Source organism: Manis pentadactyla, chromosome Y (assembly GCF_030020395.1).
Source record: "Manis pentadactyla isolate mManPen7 chromosome Y, mManPen7.hap1, whole genome shotgun sequence".
NCBI lineage: Eukaryota > Metazoa > Chordata > Mammalia > Pholidota > Manidae > Manis > Manis pentadactyla.
The window spans coordinates 4,280,210-4,297,965 of NC_080039.1; the positions used below are offsets into that span (position 1 = coordinate 4,280,210).

General features: G+C 34.7%; 1 protein-coding gene across 1 annotated transcript in view; it reads left to right on the forward strand.

Annotated features, from left to right (window-relative positions):
* The window catches only part of LOC130682187 (cullin-4B-like), a 31,086-nt gene that overhangs the window by 10,696 nt on the left and 2,634 nt on the right, over positions 1–17,756 (forward strand). Inside the window, exons 5-8 of the mRNA XM_057496331.1 lie at positions 3,645–3,748; positions 4,695–4,764; positions 7,465–7,538; positions 8,148–8,310. Of these exons, the coding sequence (XP_057352314.1) occupies positions 3,645–3,748; positions 4,695–4,764; positions 7,465–7,538; positions 8,148–8,310 (411 nt within the window). The remainder of the gene's footprint in view (positions 1–3,644; positions 3,749–4,694; positions 4,765–7,464; positions 7,539–8,147; positions 8,311–17,756) is intronic.

Consider the following 17,756-nt stretch of genomic DNA (forward strand, 5'->3'; position numbering starts at 1 on the left):
TTTTGTCTTTTGTTTCCATATATTGCTTGATCTGTATTTTGATTTGGTCATTGATGTACTGATTATTTAGGAGCATGTTGTTAAACCTCCATGTGTTTTGCTTTCTTTGTATAATTTATTTCTAGTTTTATAGCTTTGTTGTCTGAGAAGTTGGTTGGTAGAATTTCAATCTTTTTTAATTTACTGATGCTCTTTTTGTTTTATTCCACGTTGTTTTCCTCCACATTGTTTTCCTCACTGTCGCACCATTTTACATCGCTGTAGTAAAGGTATTAGGGTTCTCTTTTCTGTACACCTTTGCTAACACTTGCTATTTTTAGTTTTTTGGTTATAACTGTCTTTATGAAAGTGAAGTGATACCTCTACAAGTTTTTTATTTTAGTTTTGCAAAGGGCTGATGATGATGAAAATGTTTATATGTGCCTGTTGGAATATCTGTAATTTTTTAAAGAAACTTCTCAAGTCCTATTTCTATGTAATTATTTAAAGTGATGTTATTCACGGAACACAACTGATGCAACAAAAATTCTAAAACGTACAATTTATGATTCTGTGCAACCATCATTTCGATTAAGTTCCAAACATTTTCCTCACCCTAATTGAAATCCTGTCCCTACCAAGCAACCACTCCTCTTCCACCATACCCCAGCATTTGGCCAACATTCACCTGCCTTTTCTCCTTACGGATTTACCTGTTGTGAATGTTTCATAAAACAGAATTGTAAATCTTTTGTCTCTTGTTCTGAATATTCAATGAAACAGAGTTATATGATATATTGTCTCTTGTGGTAGTTTTCTTTGACTTACCATAATGTTTTCATGATTCATCCAGATGATAGCATGCATTAAAACTTCATTGTGAAATTATATTCTACTCTGTTATGTGCCACATTTTATGTATTCACTTGTTAGTTTATGGACACATTTTTCCCACTTACTGACTACTGTTAACTAATACTGTTGGGAACATTATTGTAGAAGTATCCCTGTCTGTTTTCAGTTAATTTGAATATTAAACTTGGAGTAGAATTTCAGGTTGTGTGGTGGTGCTTAACTTTGAGGAGCTGCCAAACTATGTCCCATATAAAATTATAAATATTTAATATTTCCTTAGGTGTAGTACATGAAGGCTCTAGTTTTTTCATTTTTGATCAACACTTGGTATTCTCCATTTAAAAAAATTATTTCCACCCTACTAGAAGTGAAGTGACGTTCACTGAGGTTTACATTTCTCTAGTGGCTTATCTCATTAATGCTATTTGTAAGTGCTTATTGGTCATTAGTATATCTTGGAAAATGTTTAAATCCTTTGTTGATTTTTAAATGGATTGTCTTTCTGTTTTGAAGTACATAAATTTCATATATATGTTGGTTATTATAACCATACCAATGTGATTTTCACCTGGTTGTTTTCCATTCTGTGGGTTGCCATTTCACTTTTTGATTGTGTCAGTTAATGGGCACAAAAGTTTTCAGTTTTACTGAAGTACGGTTTCTCTCTTTTTCCTCTTTTGCTTCTGCTTTCAGTGTTACACTTAAGAAACTACTGCCAAACCCAAGGCCATGGAGATTTTATCCTATCTTTCCTTCTGAGGGTTTTACTATTTTGGATCTTACAGCTTACCCCTTTGGTGTGTTTTAATTCTTGTACATGCTATAAGGAAAGGTTCACCTTTGTATGTATGTGGGTATGAATTTATTTAAGAGATTGCTCTTCCCCCTTAAAAGTTATTGGCAGACTTGTTAAATATCCGTGGAGCCATTGATATAAATTGTATTTCTAGGCTCTAAATTTGATTTCTTTAATTTATATTTCTATTCTTATTCCCAAACCACGCTGTCTTGAGTGCTGTATCCTAGGCTCTATTACTGTTTCCACACATCCTTTTTCCTCTCCACTTCTTAGACTAAATAATCTCTAATAAACTATCTGCATGTTTGCTGATCCTGCCTTCTGTAAGTTCATTTCTGTTGATTCCCTTTGTTGAATTTTTATTTCAGCCTTGCATATTTTTCAGAATTTTGGTTTCTTTTTAAAGGTGTACATTTCTTTCTTTAAGTTTTCCTTTGGCATGGCATTCACCCCTGTTTTCTTTTGTTTCCAAGCTTATTTTAGCCACTTGAGTGTATTTGCAACAGTTGATTTAATTTATTGTAACAAGCCAGTATCGATAGTTTTTATTCATTTCTTTATTCCTGGAATAGACCATCCTTATAATTTTTTTGCAAATAGAAGATCTGAGTATTGTAATATGGCCTCTCTGAAGGTCATATTTTGTCTTTACCCCAAGGCAGAAAAAAGATGCTGCTTTGTTTGTGTGCTAAGTATTTGCCTTCTAATCACCTTTCTGAAGCATTTTTTAAAGACAGAATTTCTTTATTTTGTGTGGGCTTTTGACATTCCTTTTCATTAATTTATACTCAACCAGTCATTTTACTGAAATTTGCTTCAATCCTACAGCCAGACAAAACAAAAATTGTGTTGGGGCATTCACTCATTTTTAGCCATGCTCTCTACTGTTCTGCTCTAGTCTTCTGTCGTTTCAGCTGGACATATCCTGAAGATAAACTTGATGTGAAATTAGGGGTTACTCAGGTCTTTTCTGAAAATGTATACATCCTTGGGCATGTGTGTGGCCTCCTACATGTTCTAAGAATACACACGAAGCAGTTCAAAACACTTACTTCTTCATACTTAACTTTCCAACCTCTGATCCTTTCTAGGATATTCTACATGTTCCTTGTCCCATTAGTTATCTCTTGCCTCAGATGGCTAAGCCTAGTAGTATATTTGCCTGTGATTTTAGAGAAAGTTCCCTTCATAGCTCCCTCTCTTGAGTAGATTCCAAAGGAGACACAAAGACAAGCCCAAGAGTGGAAACACGCATTTACAATTCCTTGAGAACAAGGTCTGTATTCCCTCGACTGTCCCCAGCAAGCAGTGGATTTGCTATCACTAAGTTAAGTGGGTGCTTTAACACAAGGATCTATTACTGAAAAGTAGCAGCATCTTTCTTCAGTAAATGTTCCTCTGATTTAAGTTTTGGTTAGATTCCAGAGCTCTGCAATAGCTGATTCAGAGCCCCTTTTTTGGCCAGCCTAATTGTCATTTAGTGTAGAGAGGGGGTTTTGAAGTTTTCTGTCACCTGTTTTGGTGACATCACTCCATTAGTCAGGTATATTTTAATATAAACTAAATGGTCATTGCATTATCCATCAGCATTTAATAAAATTGTTTATGGTTATGATTATTGTACAACCTGTCTTTAATTCTCTTTCCTTTTTGAAGTCTTATACAACAAATTATGAACTAACAAGACAAGCCATGGGTTTAATATCTGTAATTTCAGATTACATTTTTATTAAAAATTTTAATATCTTGATATTACTTTCTTTAAGATAGTTTTGTGACCATTAATTTGGATGGAAAATCTTAAGTATATTTTCTTAGGTTTTTGTCATATATTGCAAATTTGGAAATAGAAATTTACAATTTTGTGGTTATATTAATGTATTGACATTTGTATTAGTTCCTTAATCTGTATGAAGAACTCTGTTTTCAGTATTCAATACCTTTAATGAATATAGAAAAGTATTTCATTTTTTCAAGTGTTGTTTAAGCAAATATGTTTAAAATTTTTCAGATTGTTGAAAATATTTGCTCCTTCAATTTATCTGCAAACTTGTATAAACAACTGACGTGGCTTTGTGAACTCCATATGAAGGCACAAGTTCATCAGTTCAGGGAGTATCCTTTTTTGAAACCAGATGCTGCAAGTTCTTTTCTTTCCTTAGATCATCTTTTCACTTAATGATTTTATCTTATTTTTTATATATTTTATAATAATCTTTTTGAAATACACATTTGTGCACAATATTATATTGGTTGTGGATGAACAATCTACTGATTCATCATCTGTATAAATTATGTAATGCTCACCATAATAGGTTTTAGTCCATTTTTGACAATATATATTTTGTAGTTTCAACATATGGCAGACAAAGTTTGCTTCATTTTCATTTTGAATAACAAATGGTGTTTTATGAGATCAATTTAATAAACGTTTTCTGTATTTATTTTATTATCATTAATATACATGAGCAATATTGTGGTTACTAGATAACTCCCATTATCAAGTCCCATTATATCTCATTATAGTCAACGTCCATCAGCCTAGTAAGAGGCTATTGAGTCACTACTTGTCTTCTCTGTACTATACTACCTTCCATGTGCTCCCCCCACAGGTTATGTGTGCTAATTGTAATGCCCTTTGTTCCCCTTATCCCTCCCTTCCCACCCACACACCCAGTCCCTATCTCTTTGGCAAGTGTTAGTACATTTTGGGTTTCTGTGATTCCACTGCTGTTTTGTTCCTTCAGTTTTTGCTTTGTTAGTATGCTGCAAAAATGAGTGAAGTCATTTGGTACTTGTCTTTCTCCTGACTTTTATTTCACTGATCATACCACCCTCTAGCTCCAGCCATGTTGTTGAAAATGGCAGGATTTGAGTAGAGTAATTGTTAGACATGTAAAATGAATTTTATTTTTTAATACTTTACGTGCTAAGACTTAGAGATGTTTGGACTTCTGATAAGCATTAACCTATTCTACCAAATACTTTGTTTTAGAAGCCATGTCTTCCATTTTCATAGTGTTAATTTTAGAATGTAAACTTTTTCTTAACATTACCTCATGAATTCTTTGGATAGTGACTCTTTCATAAAGAACATTGATCAATGCTGGCAAAATCATTGCAGGCAAATGGTAGAGTATAATAATTATGTTTTTAGTTGCAAGGATGTTGTCAAATTTGTGAGAATGTTCCAGCTAAGAAAAATAAAACATGCAGTTAACTCATGCTTTGTTTAAAAACATATTTGGAAGTGCTTTTATGATAGAAGTTTTTTCTGAATTATATAAATTGAAATTGTAGTTGATTTGTCCACCTACAATTTGGAAAATGTTTTTTTTAAAAACATAATTTTAGACATAAAGTTGAGTTTATATTATTAGAGCCAAACAAAGAGGCATAAAATGTAAGGTTATTTATAACCACATCACTTTGAAATTACAAAACTGAATCTCATTAAATAGTTTCTGAAATTAGTGATTTATAATCAGGTTTTATTGTGCCAGGGAGTGTGCAGAAAAGGAGTTGGAACCACATCAAAGGCAATATGCTGAGTTGGGGAAATGTTTTAGATATTCCATAGGAGGCATTACTCTTTTTTTGCTACTGATAATATGATGTGAAATATGTGTGCTTCTCAGTTTTGGTGTAATATAGCATTAGAATAATATGGACTAATACAATTAATATACTTCTAAAATTTGTAATGCATTTTATGTATTTTTTATTTATTTAAAAATATGTAAATACAAAATGATGCGACTTCAGTGTTTGGCATTAATTGAAAACAGTTCTTTTACTCAGTTTCCTACATAAAGCCTGAAGTTTGATTAGGGTTTAAACTATTTATTGTTTGGAATAGTTAGTGGGAGCTTATAATTTGAAAATACAAAAAGGAGAGCACCAAATCAATTAAAATGTGAAAGTGTTTATTTTACTATTGTTTGTTTTAATGAGGTGCCTTTCATATTTGGTTGCACTAGGTGTTTGTTTCTGGAATTGTTAAGCCCAGTGCTCACTTATTTCCAGTTAGGTGTGTCCTTTCTGGTAATTGATGGCTGCCATATCACAGCTTTCTGGTTTTCATACTCATGTAAAAATGTGATAGTCTTAGCTCAACATAAAGACTGTGAACCCTGTCAGCATCACATTTTTGATCTCCCACAACTCTGCTCCCTGCCAGAGTTCCCTGGACAGCATACCTACCCTTTCCCATAACACTTCCAAAGGCACCGGGCAAAGTTCCTCAAGGGAGTTATCCCAGGTGCCATGAATGTTTTAAGTTACAAGCAAAAAAATAAAAATACATAGATTTTTTTCTAAAAACAATATTAATGAATACAATGATCACCTAATGTTGATTGCACAAACACATTTTATAATCTTTTACTTTTATTTACAACATTTCCAGCTAATGTGAACATGCCATAAAATTAAGTCTGTGACAACATAGTTTACCTTTGTGGGTGTTTTTTTTTTGTGCAGTTGAAAGATACTATGTTAAGGGGAAATAAGCATATCACCTATAATCATTTCTCCATGCAGCATTTAATCTGCCAGCCTGGAAAGTTCTTAATTCATTCTCTAAGACACAATTGAAGAGTTATCAATTCTCTGTTGCTTTCTAGGATCTTACAAGCCCCCCATCCAATTCTGGTTTCCTCTTGTATCTCTTTTAGTTTCCCCCAGATGTTTAGGCATATTCTAGAACTTAATAGGTGTGTTTAAAGTATTAGTACTCTGTCTCTTTTCACAGTGTGAATTCTTTAAATACTTTCTGAGATACAATATGAGTCTCACATGTAGAATGTGATGATTTGATAACAGTTATATATGGCTGAAAGATTACGACGGTGGCATTAGCTAGCTAACACATTCATCACCTCATATAATTACTTTTTAATTTTAATGGTGAAAACATGAAGGATCTCCTCTCAGCAACTTTCAAGTATTTAATGTAGTAGTATCAAATGTAATCACCATGCTTTATATTGGATCTCTAGAGGTTGATTTTAACTTAAGATTTGTATCTTTTGTTACTATTTTATATTTAATATATTAAACAATTCTTTTTATTAAATTATCTTTTATTAAATAAGATTACTTCAATGTGGTACTTACAGAATACTCAGTTTAATTTTCTAGTAAAGTAAATACCCGTAGAGATAACCCAATTAGTGCAAGTTCCTGGGTTTTGCCAGTGCTTTTTAATAGTAAAAGGGGACTTGAGATAGGAACATTTGAGGACTACCATTCTAGTGTTTGTTTAAATTACAGTTAACTTACATATATCAATATCTTCATAATAAATCCTAATAAGTGTCTTTTTAAATGTTTTGTCTTCAAATACAAGCCATAGGAGCTTACGTTTGTAGAGTCTTGGCATTAGTAGTGAATTTATGTTTCTTCTTGATATTCTACCTGCAATTCTATACTGTAGATTTTTCCTTACATTTTTCAGTCTTCTAATCTTGTACTCATAGATTTTCCAAGATTTATTTGTTAGGCAAACTATATTAGCCCTGTTGAATATCAGTATTTTATGTAAAACATAATCTTTATATGAATAAACGTTCATAAATCTCTGCTAATATTTATTATTAAAGGAGGAATTTAGAACAAATAGTGTGGAAAGTGAGGGAAAAATGTAAAGTTACTTTTCCAAGACAAAGAGATGTATTATTGCCCATATTTGATCTTGCAACTGGTAATAATATATACAAATGCCAGAAGTAAGGTGCTTTTCTTAAGAATAAGGTTTTGACAGGTGGTCAATAATTTAATAAAAAAATATTTTCTTTGTAAATGCTTTATCTTTGTTTTCTTTTTGACAGATCATGATCAGGAACATTTTTCTGTTCCTAGATAGAACTTATGTTTTTCGGAATCCAGAGTTACATTCTATTTGGTAAGGATGACAGTGATTGCTTTAAAAGAGTTGTTACAGGCAACTTAATGATCATCTGTTTGATATGTGCTAACTGAAAGAAGATACACAAGAGAAATACAACTTTCAAAATCTGTACTTATTCATATCATAAAATTTTAAATATCTTTAAAATTATATTTGACCACATAGTATCCTAGATTGAAATGTTAATTTATCCCTTCATCTTAGTGTTAATAAAATATCTTGTTGATGAAGCATACTACTTCTAGGACCCATTCTATGAAAATCACTTTTCATGTGTTTTATACTAAATTGACACTACTTTGGAACTTAAAATGGGAATATTTAAAAGCCTTAAAGCTATTCTAAATACTGCTTTATTTATTGGAATTATATATGTCTTTCAGTGAACTTTACTTAACTCTTAGATATTATTTAGATCTATTTTAGACAATCAAGAAAAAAAGAAAAATTTAGCCAACTGTGGACAGATGAGTTTAATATAAAATTGTATGTTGCTTTGACTGTGGATTATTCATTTACTTAAAAGCACAACCGATAGCAAAACACAAGCTGAAATTTACGGGGTTATAATTACCACTTATTTAGACAGTTCCTTTTTTATAGGGACATGGGGATCCAATTATTTAAATCACACATAATGTGTGATCAGAACATTCAGAGCAAGACTATACACGGGACTCTTCTGTTGATTGAAAAAGAAAGAAATGGCGAGGCGGTTGATCGATGTTTGATTCAAAGACTTTTAAATATGCTTTCTGATTTGGAAGTGAGTAATTTCTTAACTTTTACAAAATGGAAGTGAATTGTCAACTAATAATCTAAAGCTAGATTTTACCTGAGTTTCTTTGATTGTATCTTATATTTACATAGAATCTTTTGAGAATAAATTACCCAAAGAAACAAGGAAGTTCTGTGCAACAGAGGGAAGGAACCTCGTGCAAAAACAAGAGGTATTTGGAATGAAGATTACGATTATTAGTTCCGTGATTCATAAAGCAGATTATTCAATGCCTTACTATGAGACATTCCCTGATAGTAAGGTCTAACAGTTTTGGCCTGATATGGTTATGTGCAATAACCTATACTGTCCTGCATTTTATGTATGTGAAGACATGGATTTTGTGGTGACACTTATATTAATGAGAGATTCACTTTTATTCTTGGTCACTTTTGCTAAAGCTTTGTTGATTTTGTTACTCTTTCCAAAGATCCACGTTTTGGCCAGTTGAGTTTTCACATTTGTTTTTCTTATTTCTCCTTGCCTTAAATTCCATGCTAAATGTTGCTTTCATCACTTGGTTAAGGTTCATATTGACCTTTTCCGTGTGTCTTCAGGAGCAGAGTTGGGTTTTTGTTTTTAGACCTTTCTTTTAACTATATTCACAACTATCAGCTCTCCTGTAAATAGCACGCTAGCTGCATTACTTAAATTTTAGTGTGTTGTATCTTCATTTTCATTCACATTAAAGTGCTTTTGAGTTTCCCTTGTGACTTTTCTTTAACACAGTTACTTAGAATTTTGTTTAATTTCAACACATTTGTGAATTTCCCTTATTGCCCTTTTCCATTTTAACACCATTGAATTGAGATAAAATGTATCATAAAAATCATACACTTTGTTTGATTTCAGTACTTTAAAATTTGCTGACTAACAAGTCTGATGGAGTCTATCCTGTGAAATGTTCTTTGTGTGCTTGAGAAGTATGCATACTCTGCTGTTGGCTGTAGAATGTTCTTTTAGAGATTGTTAATTTTAGCGTTGCTCAGATGTTTTATTTATTTGCAGGTTTTTTGTCTGAGTGTTCTATTTCTTTTATATCTTGCATATGTCCTCCATATATATACACACACATCCTTCCATAGGGTATTAACATCTATAGCTGTAATTGTTGAATTACTAATTTTTCTCTTCATTTTTCAGAACTTTGATCAGTTATTTTATAGATTTGTGGTAGTTACACTAAAAACTGAACCACAGATTTTATTTACTTTGTATTTTTTTATTTTTTATTTTGGTATCATTAATACACAATCACATGAGCAACAGTTTAGTTACTAGATTCCCCCCATTATCAAGTCCCCAGTACATTCCCCATTACAGTCACTGTCCATCAGCATAGTAAGATGCTATAGAGTCACTACTTGTCTTCTCTGTGCTGTGCTGCCTTACTGTGCCCCACCTTACATTATGTGTGCTAATTGTAATGCCCCTTATTCCCATAACCCCTCCTTTCCCACACTCCCTTCCAGTCCCTCTCCCTTTGGAAACTGTTAGACCTTTCTGGGGTTCTGTGAGCCTGCTGCTGTTTTGTCGCTTCAGTTTTTGGTTTGTTCTTGTGCTCCACAGATGAGTGAAATCATTTGGTACTTGTCTTTCTCCTCCTGGCTAATTTCACTGAGCATAATACCCTCTTGTTGCAAAGGGCAGGATTTCTCTCCCTCTCTTACGGCTGAATAATATTCCATCATGTATATGTACCATATCTTGTTCATCCGTTCATCTATGGTTCCTTCCGTAGATGGCTATTTTAAGTAATGCAGTGATAAATAAAAGGGTGCACATGTCTTTTTGAATCAGAGATATTCTTTTGTGTGGGTAAATTCCTAGGAGTGGAATGAATGGGCCCTATAGAATTCCTATTATTAGTTTTTTGAGGAACCTCCATACTGCTTTCCACAGTGGTTGCACCAACTGACTTTCCCACCAATAGTGTGGGAGGGTTTCTAATTCTCCACATCCTCCTCAACACTTGTCATTTCTTCTCTTAGATATTGGCCATTCTGGCTGGAAAGTAATATCTCATTGTGCTTTTAATTTCCATTTCCCTGATGATAGAGAGGTGGAGCATTTTTCATGTACCGGGTTATCATCTATATGACTACTTGGGAAAAGGATCTGTTCCTTTCCTCTTTTTTAAGGTTGGTTACTAGTTATTCTGGTGTTCTTTATGTATATTTTGGATATTAACCCCATTCCAGATAAGTCATTCATGAATATAGTCTCTCATGCTGTAGGTTTCCTGTTTCTACTGAAGGTGTCATATGCTATATGAAACTTTTGAGTTTGATGTGGTCCCACTGTTCATTTTTATTTTGTTTTTTATGGCCAGGAGATGTGTCCAGGAAAACATTGCTCATGCTTGTGTTCAAGAGAATTTTGCCTGTGTTTTCTTCTAATGGTTTTATGTTTTCATGTCTTACATTTAGGTCTTTGCTCCATTTTGAGCTTACTTTTAGCTATGTAGTCAGTAATCCACTCTCATTCTCTTGCATGTAGCTTCTGAGATTTCCCAACATCAGTTCCAGAAGAGGCTGTCTTTTCCCATTGTATATTTGAGGCTCCTTGTCACACATATGCTTGAGATTATATGTGAGCTCTCTATTCTATTCCATTGATCTGTGGTTGTCTTTCTTGTGCCAGTAGTATATTGTTTTGATTATTGTTGGTTTGTAGTAGATCTTGAAGTTAGGGAGCATAATTCCCACAGCTTTGTTCTTTTTTCTCAGGATTGGTTTGGCTATTTGGGACTTTTTGTGGTTCCTTATGAATTTTAGGATTATTTGCTCTAGTTGATTGAGGAATGCCATTGGTATTTTCATAGGGATTGCTCTGAATCGGTCAATAGCTTTGGGCAGGATGATCATTTTGACAATATTAATTTTTCCTATCCAGGAGCATAGGATATATTTCATTTATTTGTGTCTTTTTAATTGCTCTCATGAGTGTCTTAACAGTTTTGGCCCCCAGGTCTTTCACCTCCTTCATTAGGTTTACTCCTAGGGATTTTTTTTTTGGAAGCCATTCTAAGTACAGATCTTTTCCTGATTTCATTTTCTCTTGATTATTTGTCAGAATAAAGGAATGCAGGAGATTTCCATATATTAATTTTGAATCCTGCCACCTTGCTGAATCCAGTTACTAGTATGTGTATGTGTATATATATATATATATATATATACCATGTAATGTGATCATACTGAAGGCTTAACTTCCTCCTCACCAGCTTGGATGCCTTTTATCTCTTAGTTGTGTCTGACTGCCATAACTGGGACCTCCGGTACTACGTGAAATGGTGAGAAAGTGGTGAGTGTGGACATCTTTGTCTCGGTCCATATCTTGGAAATTTTCAATTTTTTTGTCTTTGAATATGATGATAGTAAGCATGGGTATGTTATATATGGCCTTTATTATGGTGAGGTGTGTACCCTCTGTACCCAATTTGTTGAGAATTTTTAACCAAGAATGGATGTTGCATTTTGTCAAATGCTTTTCGGCATCTGTTGAGATGATCATGTGGTTTTTATTCTTTTTGTTAATGTGTTGGGTAATGGTGATTGACGGATATTGTACCATCCTTGTAATTTTGCAGTAATCCCACCTGGTTGGATGGATGATCCTTTTGCTGTATTTTTTAATCTGTTTCACCAATGTTTTGTTGCATCTGTGTTCCTCAAGCGATATCAGTCTACAAGTTTCTTTCTTGTAGTGTGTTTATCTGGTTTTGGTGTTAAAGAGTGATGCTGGTCTCATAGAATGAATTTGGAAGTGTTCCCTCCCCTACTATTTGCAGTTCTTTAAGAAGGATGGTATTATCTCTATTTTAAATGTTTGGTAACTTTCAGCTGTGAATCCAGCTTACCTGGTCCTTTGTTTCTAGGGAGTTTTTTGATTACCATTCAGTTTCTTTACTGCTAAATGGTCCGTTGAGATTTTCTGTTTCGTCATGGGTTCGTCTTGCAAGGATGTGTTCTTCTTGGAATTTGCCCATTTCTTCTATATTCTCCAATATATTAGCACATATTCTCAAATAGAATTCTCTAATATTTGCATTTCTGTGGTGTCCATTATGACTATTTCTTTTACTGTTTTTGTTTATTTATGTACTCTCTTTTTCTCCTCTGGAGAAATCTGGCTAAGGATTGGTCTCTTTTATTTTCTCAACCAGCTCTTTGATTCTTTTTCTATTGCTTCATTCTGTATATTTTTATTTTTGCCCTGATCTTTATTATGACCCTCTTTCTACCAACTTTGGTTGTCATTTGTTGTTCCTTTCCTAGTTGCTTTAGTGTTCAGTTTAGATTCTTCATGTGGGATTGTTGTTCTTTCTCGAGGTAAGCCTGTATTGCTATGTGCTTTCCTCTTAGAACTGCCTCACCACATCCTACAGGTTTGGAGCTGCTGAGTTCTTTTCTTTTGTCTCCATGTATTGAATTATCTCTGTTTTAATTCAGTCATTGATCCTTGATCACATAGAACTATGTTATTTAGCCTCTGTGTGCTTTTAGGCATTTTTGCTCACTGTGTGTAATTTAGTTCCTGTTTCATGTCATTGTGGCCTGGAAATTGCTTGATAAAATTTTAAACTCTTCTAGTTTATTGAGGCTTTTTGTGGCCTAGTATGTGATCTGTTCAGGGGAACATTGTGTATTCCCTTCAGAAAAATTGTGAATTCTGCAGCTATTTTGTGGAATGCTCTGCAGATATGTGTTTAGTCCATCTTATCAAATGTCTGTTTCAGATCCTTTTCCTTATTTATTTTCCATCTGGTGGATCTGTCTATTAATGTCAGTGGTGTGTTAAAGTGAGTGAGTTGCAGTGTATTTCCCCCTTTAATTCTGTTTGTATTTATTTGTCATATATTTAGGTGCTCCTGCGTTGTGTGCATAGATTTTATAATCATTATACCTTCTTGTTGGACTCACCCATGGTCATTATGTAATGTCCTCTTTGTTGTTAACTTTCCTTGTTTTGAAATCAATTATGTCTGATGTAAGTATGGCTATTTCTGCTTTTTTCCCTATTATTTACATGGAATTCCTTTTTACATCCCATCACTTTCATTCTGTATATATCTTGGGGCTGAATTGAGTCTCCCTAGGCTTCATATAGATGTGTCTCAGTACTTTGTACTTATCCTTCTGCCACGTTGTGTCTTTTGATTGGAGCATTCAGTCCATTTACACTTCAGGGAAATTTTATTAGGTATGTACATATTGCCATTTTACTGATTGTTTTCTGGTTGTTTTTTGTAGCTGCTGTCTGTTCCTTTCTTTGTGTCTTACACTCTTTGCTTGTTACTTGATGGGTTTCTTTACTGTTGTGATTGGAAGTCACAATTCCAGATTTTCCTGTACCTCTCATAAACTTTAGGTTTGTGTTTATTGTAAGAGTCATAGTTTCCTAATTATACAGGAATCCATATTAAGGTGGTAATTGCTCTTTTTCAATCACAGTATAAAAGTACTTTCTTATTCTTCTTTCTCTTCCACCTGTGGAGCATGCCTGTCCTCCATAAGCATACAGGTGTTACAACCTCCCTCAGTTCTCGACCTGTCCCTGGTGTCCATCCCTATTACAGCCCTATTCCATGTGCACTCATGCTCCCACAGCAGATCTCCTGGGCCATGTGTGCAGAGTTCCTGAGTGCATATCCCCTCCTGGTTCCATTCCTCTTCCTCCAGCTGCAGTGGGGGAATGGCTGGAGACCCGATTGATTGTGGCTCTGCCAGTTTACGCTTCTCAGTGTGGTATTCCCCTCATCACCCTGTGAAGTTGGTCAGTTCTGTATTTTTCAGGTCTTTTTCATTGTTGTAGTTGCTCTACTTGCTTCCTTTATGTGTTGGGAGCAAGACAAACTTGCCATCCTTCTCTGCCATCTTCCCACACCACGGGTTCTTTCTCAGGGTTGCTTTTGCTCTTTAGGATCTTTTGGTTTTTTGTGTGTTTCCCTATAAATCTTAGGATTGTTTTCTAGTTCATTGAAAAATACCATTGGCATTTTGATAGGGACTGCACTGAATCTGTCAACTGCTTTCACTAGGATGTACATTTGAACAATATTAATTCTTCCTATCCATGAACACAGGAGAGATATCCATTTATTTGTGCCCTTGGTTTCTTTCATCAGTGTCTTAGAGCTTCCAAAGTCCAGGTCTTTCACTGTCTTGGATAGGTATTTTCATGAGCATCGTTTTCCTGATTGATCTTTCTGCTACTGTGTAGTTAGTACATAAGAATGCAACAGATTTCTGTGTATTCATTATGTACCCTGAAACTTTGCTGAATCCAATTATTCTCTTGATTTTATGTTGAAGTCTTGTGGAGTTTTTTCTTTATATGGTGTCATGTAATCTTCAAACAGTGATGGTTCAGCTCCTTCTTCACCAATTTTAAGACTTACCTCTGTCTCATTTGATTGCTGTGACTGGGATCTCCAGTACTATGTTGAATAAAAGTGGTGAGAGTGGGCATTCTTGACTTGTTCCTGATCTTACAGGAAAAGCCTCCAGCTATTCGCCATAGAATAGGATGGAGGCTGTGGGTTTGTCGTATACACAGCCTTTGTGTTGTTTAGGTATATTCTCTCTTACCGTTAGGCTGAGGATGTTTATCATGAAGATGCAGAATTTTGTCAGATGCTTTTTGTGCACCTCTGAAGTGATCGTATGTATTTTGATCCTCTTGTTAATGTGGTGTATCATATTGATTGATTAACAAATATTTTGCCATGCTTGCATACCTGGAATAAACCCCACTTGGCTGTGATCAGTGATTCTTCTGATTATATATTTGAATTCACATTGCTAATATTTTGTTGATATATTTCCTTCTGTGTTCATCAGGAATTAGAGGTCTGACATTTGCCTTTTTTAAGAATCTTTTGTTTTAGCATTAGGCTAATGTTGACCTGGTAGAATGAGTTTGGAAGTACTCCTTTCTTTTCTGTATTTTGTGACACTTAAGAAAGGAAGGAACAACAAAACAGTTGTTTGAATTGTTTGGTAGGGTTCACCTGGAAGGCTCTCTCGTCCAGGATTTTGGTTCTTGGAGCTTTTGGATTACACATTCAATTTCATTATTGGTAACTAGTCTGTTCAGATTTTCTTTTTCTTTTCAGGTCAGTCTTTGAAAATTGTACGTTTCTGAGAATTTATCCCATTCTTGTAGGGGATCCAGTTTATTGGCATAAAATTGCCTTTGAGTATTCCTGTATTTTTTAACCATCTGTGGTGTCTGTTGTGACTTCTCTTCCCATTTCTCATCTTATATATTTGTGATCCATATGTCAACTTGTTTATGCACTCTTTTTTCTTGAAATGTCTGGCGAGGGTTTTTTCTGTTATGTTCATCTTTTCAAAGATCCAACTCTTGGCGTTATTGCTTTTTTTTTGTATTAGTTTCATAATCTCTATACCTTTTTTTATGTTCAGATCTTTATTGTGTTCCTCCTACTAGTGTTGGCCTTTGTTTGTTCTTCTGTGAGTTGCTTATCTGAGAATTTTCTCATTTCTTGAGGCAGCACTGTATTTGCTCTTGGGACATTTGCCAGAGTCCCAAGTTGTGTTTCCATTTTCATTGGTTTCCTTTGTTCTTTGATTTCCTCTTTGATCTGTTCATTGATCAATTGAATGTTCATAAAGATGTTGTTTCTCCTCCATATGTTTGAGTTTTATTCACAGTTTATTTTTCATGTAATGGACTTTTTGTTTCATAACATTGTGGTCTGAAATTATGCTTGATAGAATGTCAATCTTAGATTTTTTTGAGACATGTTTTTCATCCCTATATGTGATCTGTTCTGGAGAACCTTCTGTGTGCAATTTAGAAGATTGTGGGTTCTGCTAATTTTGGGTGGAACGATCCGTATATTACTGTCAAGTCGTCCAGGTCTGATGTGTTGTACAGCGGCACTGTTCCCTTACTGATTTTATGTCTGGATGTTCTATGCAGTGGTGTTAGTTGGTGTTAAAAGTCCCCTACCTCATTGTGTTGCTGGCAGTTTCTCCCTGTAGGCCTGTATTTGCTTTATATATTTAGATGCTTTTATGTTGGGCACATCGACATTTATAATTGCTAAATCCCCTTGTTGCACTGATGCCTTCCACCGTTATGTAATGACCTACTTTGTCTGGTTACTTTCTTTGTTTAACAGTCTATTTTGTCTGATACAAGTACTGCTACTTCTGGTTTTTTCCCTATATGGGTTGCATGAAATACCTTTTCCCGTTTTTATGGGTCAGAAGTGAGTCTTTTGTAGGCAAAATATAGATAGGTCTTGTTTTTTTTAATCCATTCTGCCACACTATGTCTTTTGTTTGATGTGCTTAGTCCTTTTACTTTTTAAGTAATTACTGATAACTACTTTGTTACTGCCATTTTGCTAGTTGTTTTCCAGCTCTTGTGATTTGGTGATTTCCTTTAGTGTTATGCTTGGATTGGTTCCTCCTCATTCTTCGTGTGTCTACACATAGGAATTTTTCCTTCATCCTCCTCCATGCTGTAGGAATGATGTCATAATCTACATCTTTTGTGTATCCCTGGCTGATTTTGTGTATGGGTGATTTTACTACTATTCCCTTCTGAACACCATAATTGCTTTACAAGTGATTGCTGCCCTACCTTTATGGGCTATGCCCTACCTGTATGTTTACTTTCACCAATGAAAACCATTTAAACCTAAAAACATTTCCATCTGAACAAGTCCTGAAACATATTGTGAGGCTGGTTTGGGGGTGGTGAATTCCTGTAACCTCTGTTCATCAGGAAGGCTTGCAGTGTCTCCTCTGATCCTGAATGATAACCTTGCTGGGTGGAGAGTTCTTGGTGGTAGAATCTTTCCTTTCAGGACTGTGAGTATTTCATGCTGCTCCTTTGTGCTCCGTAATGTTTCTCTGGAAAAGCTGATGGCCTTTCGTGACTGTTTGCCTTGCAGGTAACTGTCTGCCCCTCTCTTGCTGGTTTGAAGATTCTCTTTGTCTTTTATCTTTGCCAATTTAATTCCTTTGTGTCTTGGTGTGGACCTCCTTGTGTCCTTCTTGTTAGGGGCTCTCTGGGCTTCCAGGACCTGAATGTCTGTTTCCTTCCCCAGGTAGGGAAATAAGGAAATAATTTGCCAGTTTTTTTGGCAAATAAACTTTATATCCCTTTGCCTCTCTCCTCATCTGGGATCCCTATTATGTGAATATTATTTCATTTTGATATGTAGCACTCTTCTGATACCATGTTCACATGTTTAGAATTATTTACTCTCTCTGTGCCTCAGCTCAGTTCCTTCCCAGTACCCTGTCTTCTAGCTCACTGTTACGTTCCTCTGTCTCCTCTAGCCTCCTGTTCATTCCCTATATTGTGTTTTTCGTGTGGTTATTGTATTCTTCTGCTCTGAGTGTCTCCTTTTTATATTTTCTCTCTCTTGTTGAAGTTCTTGCTGAGAT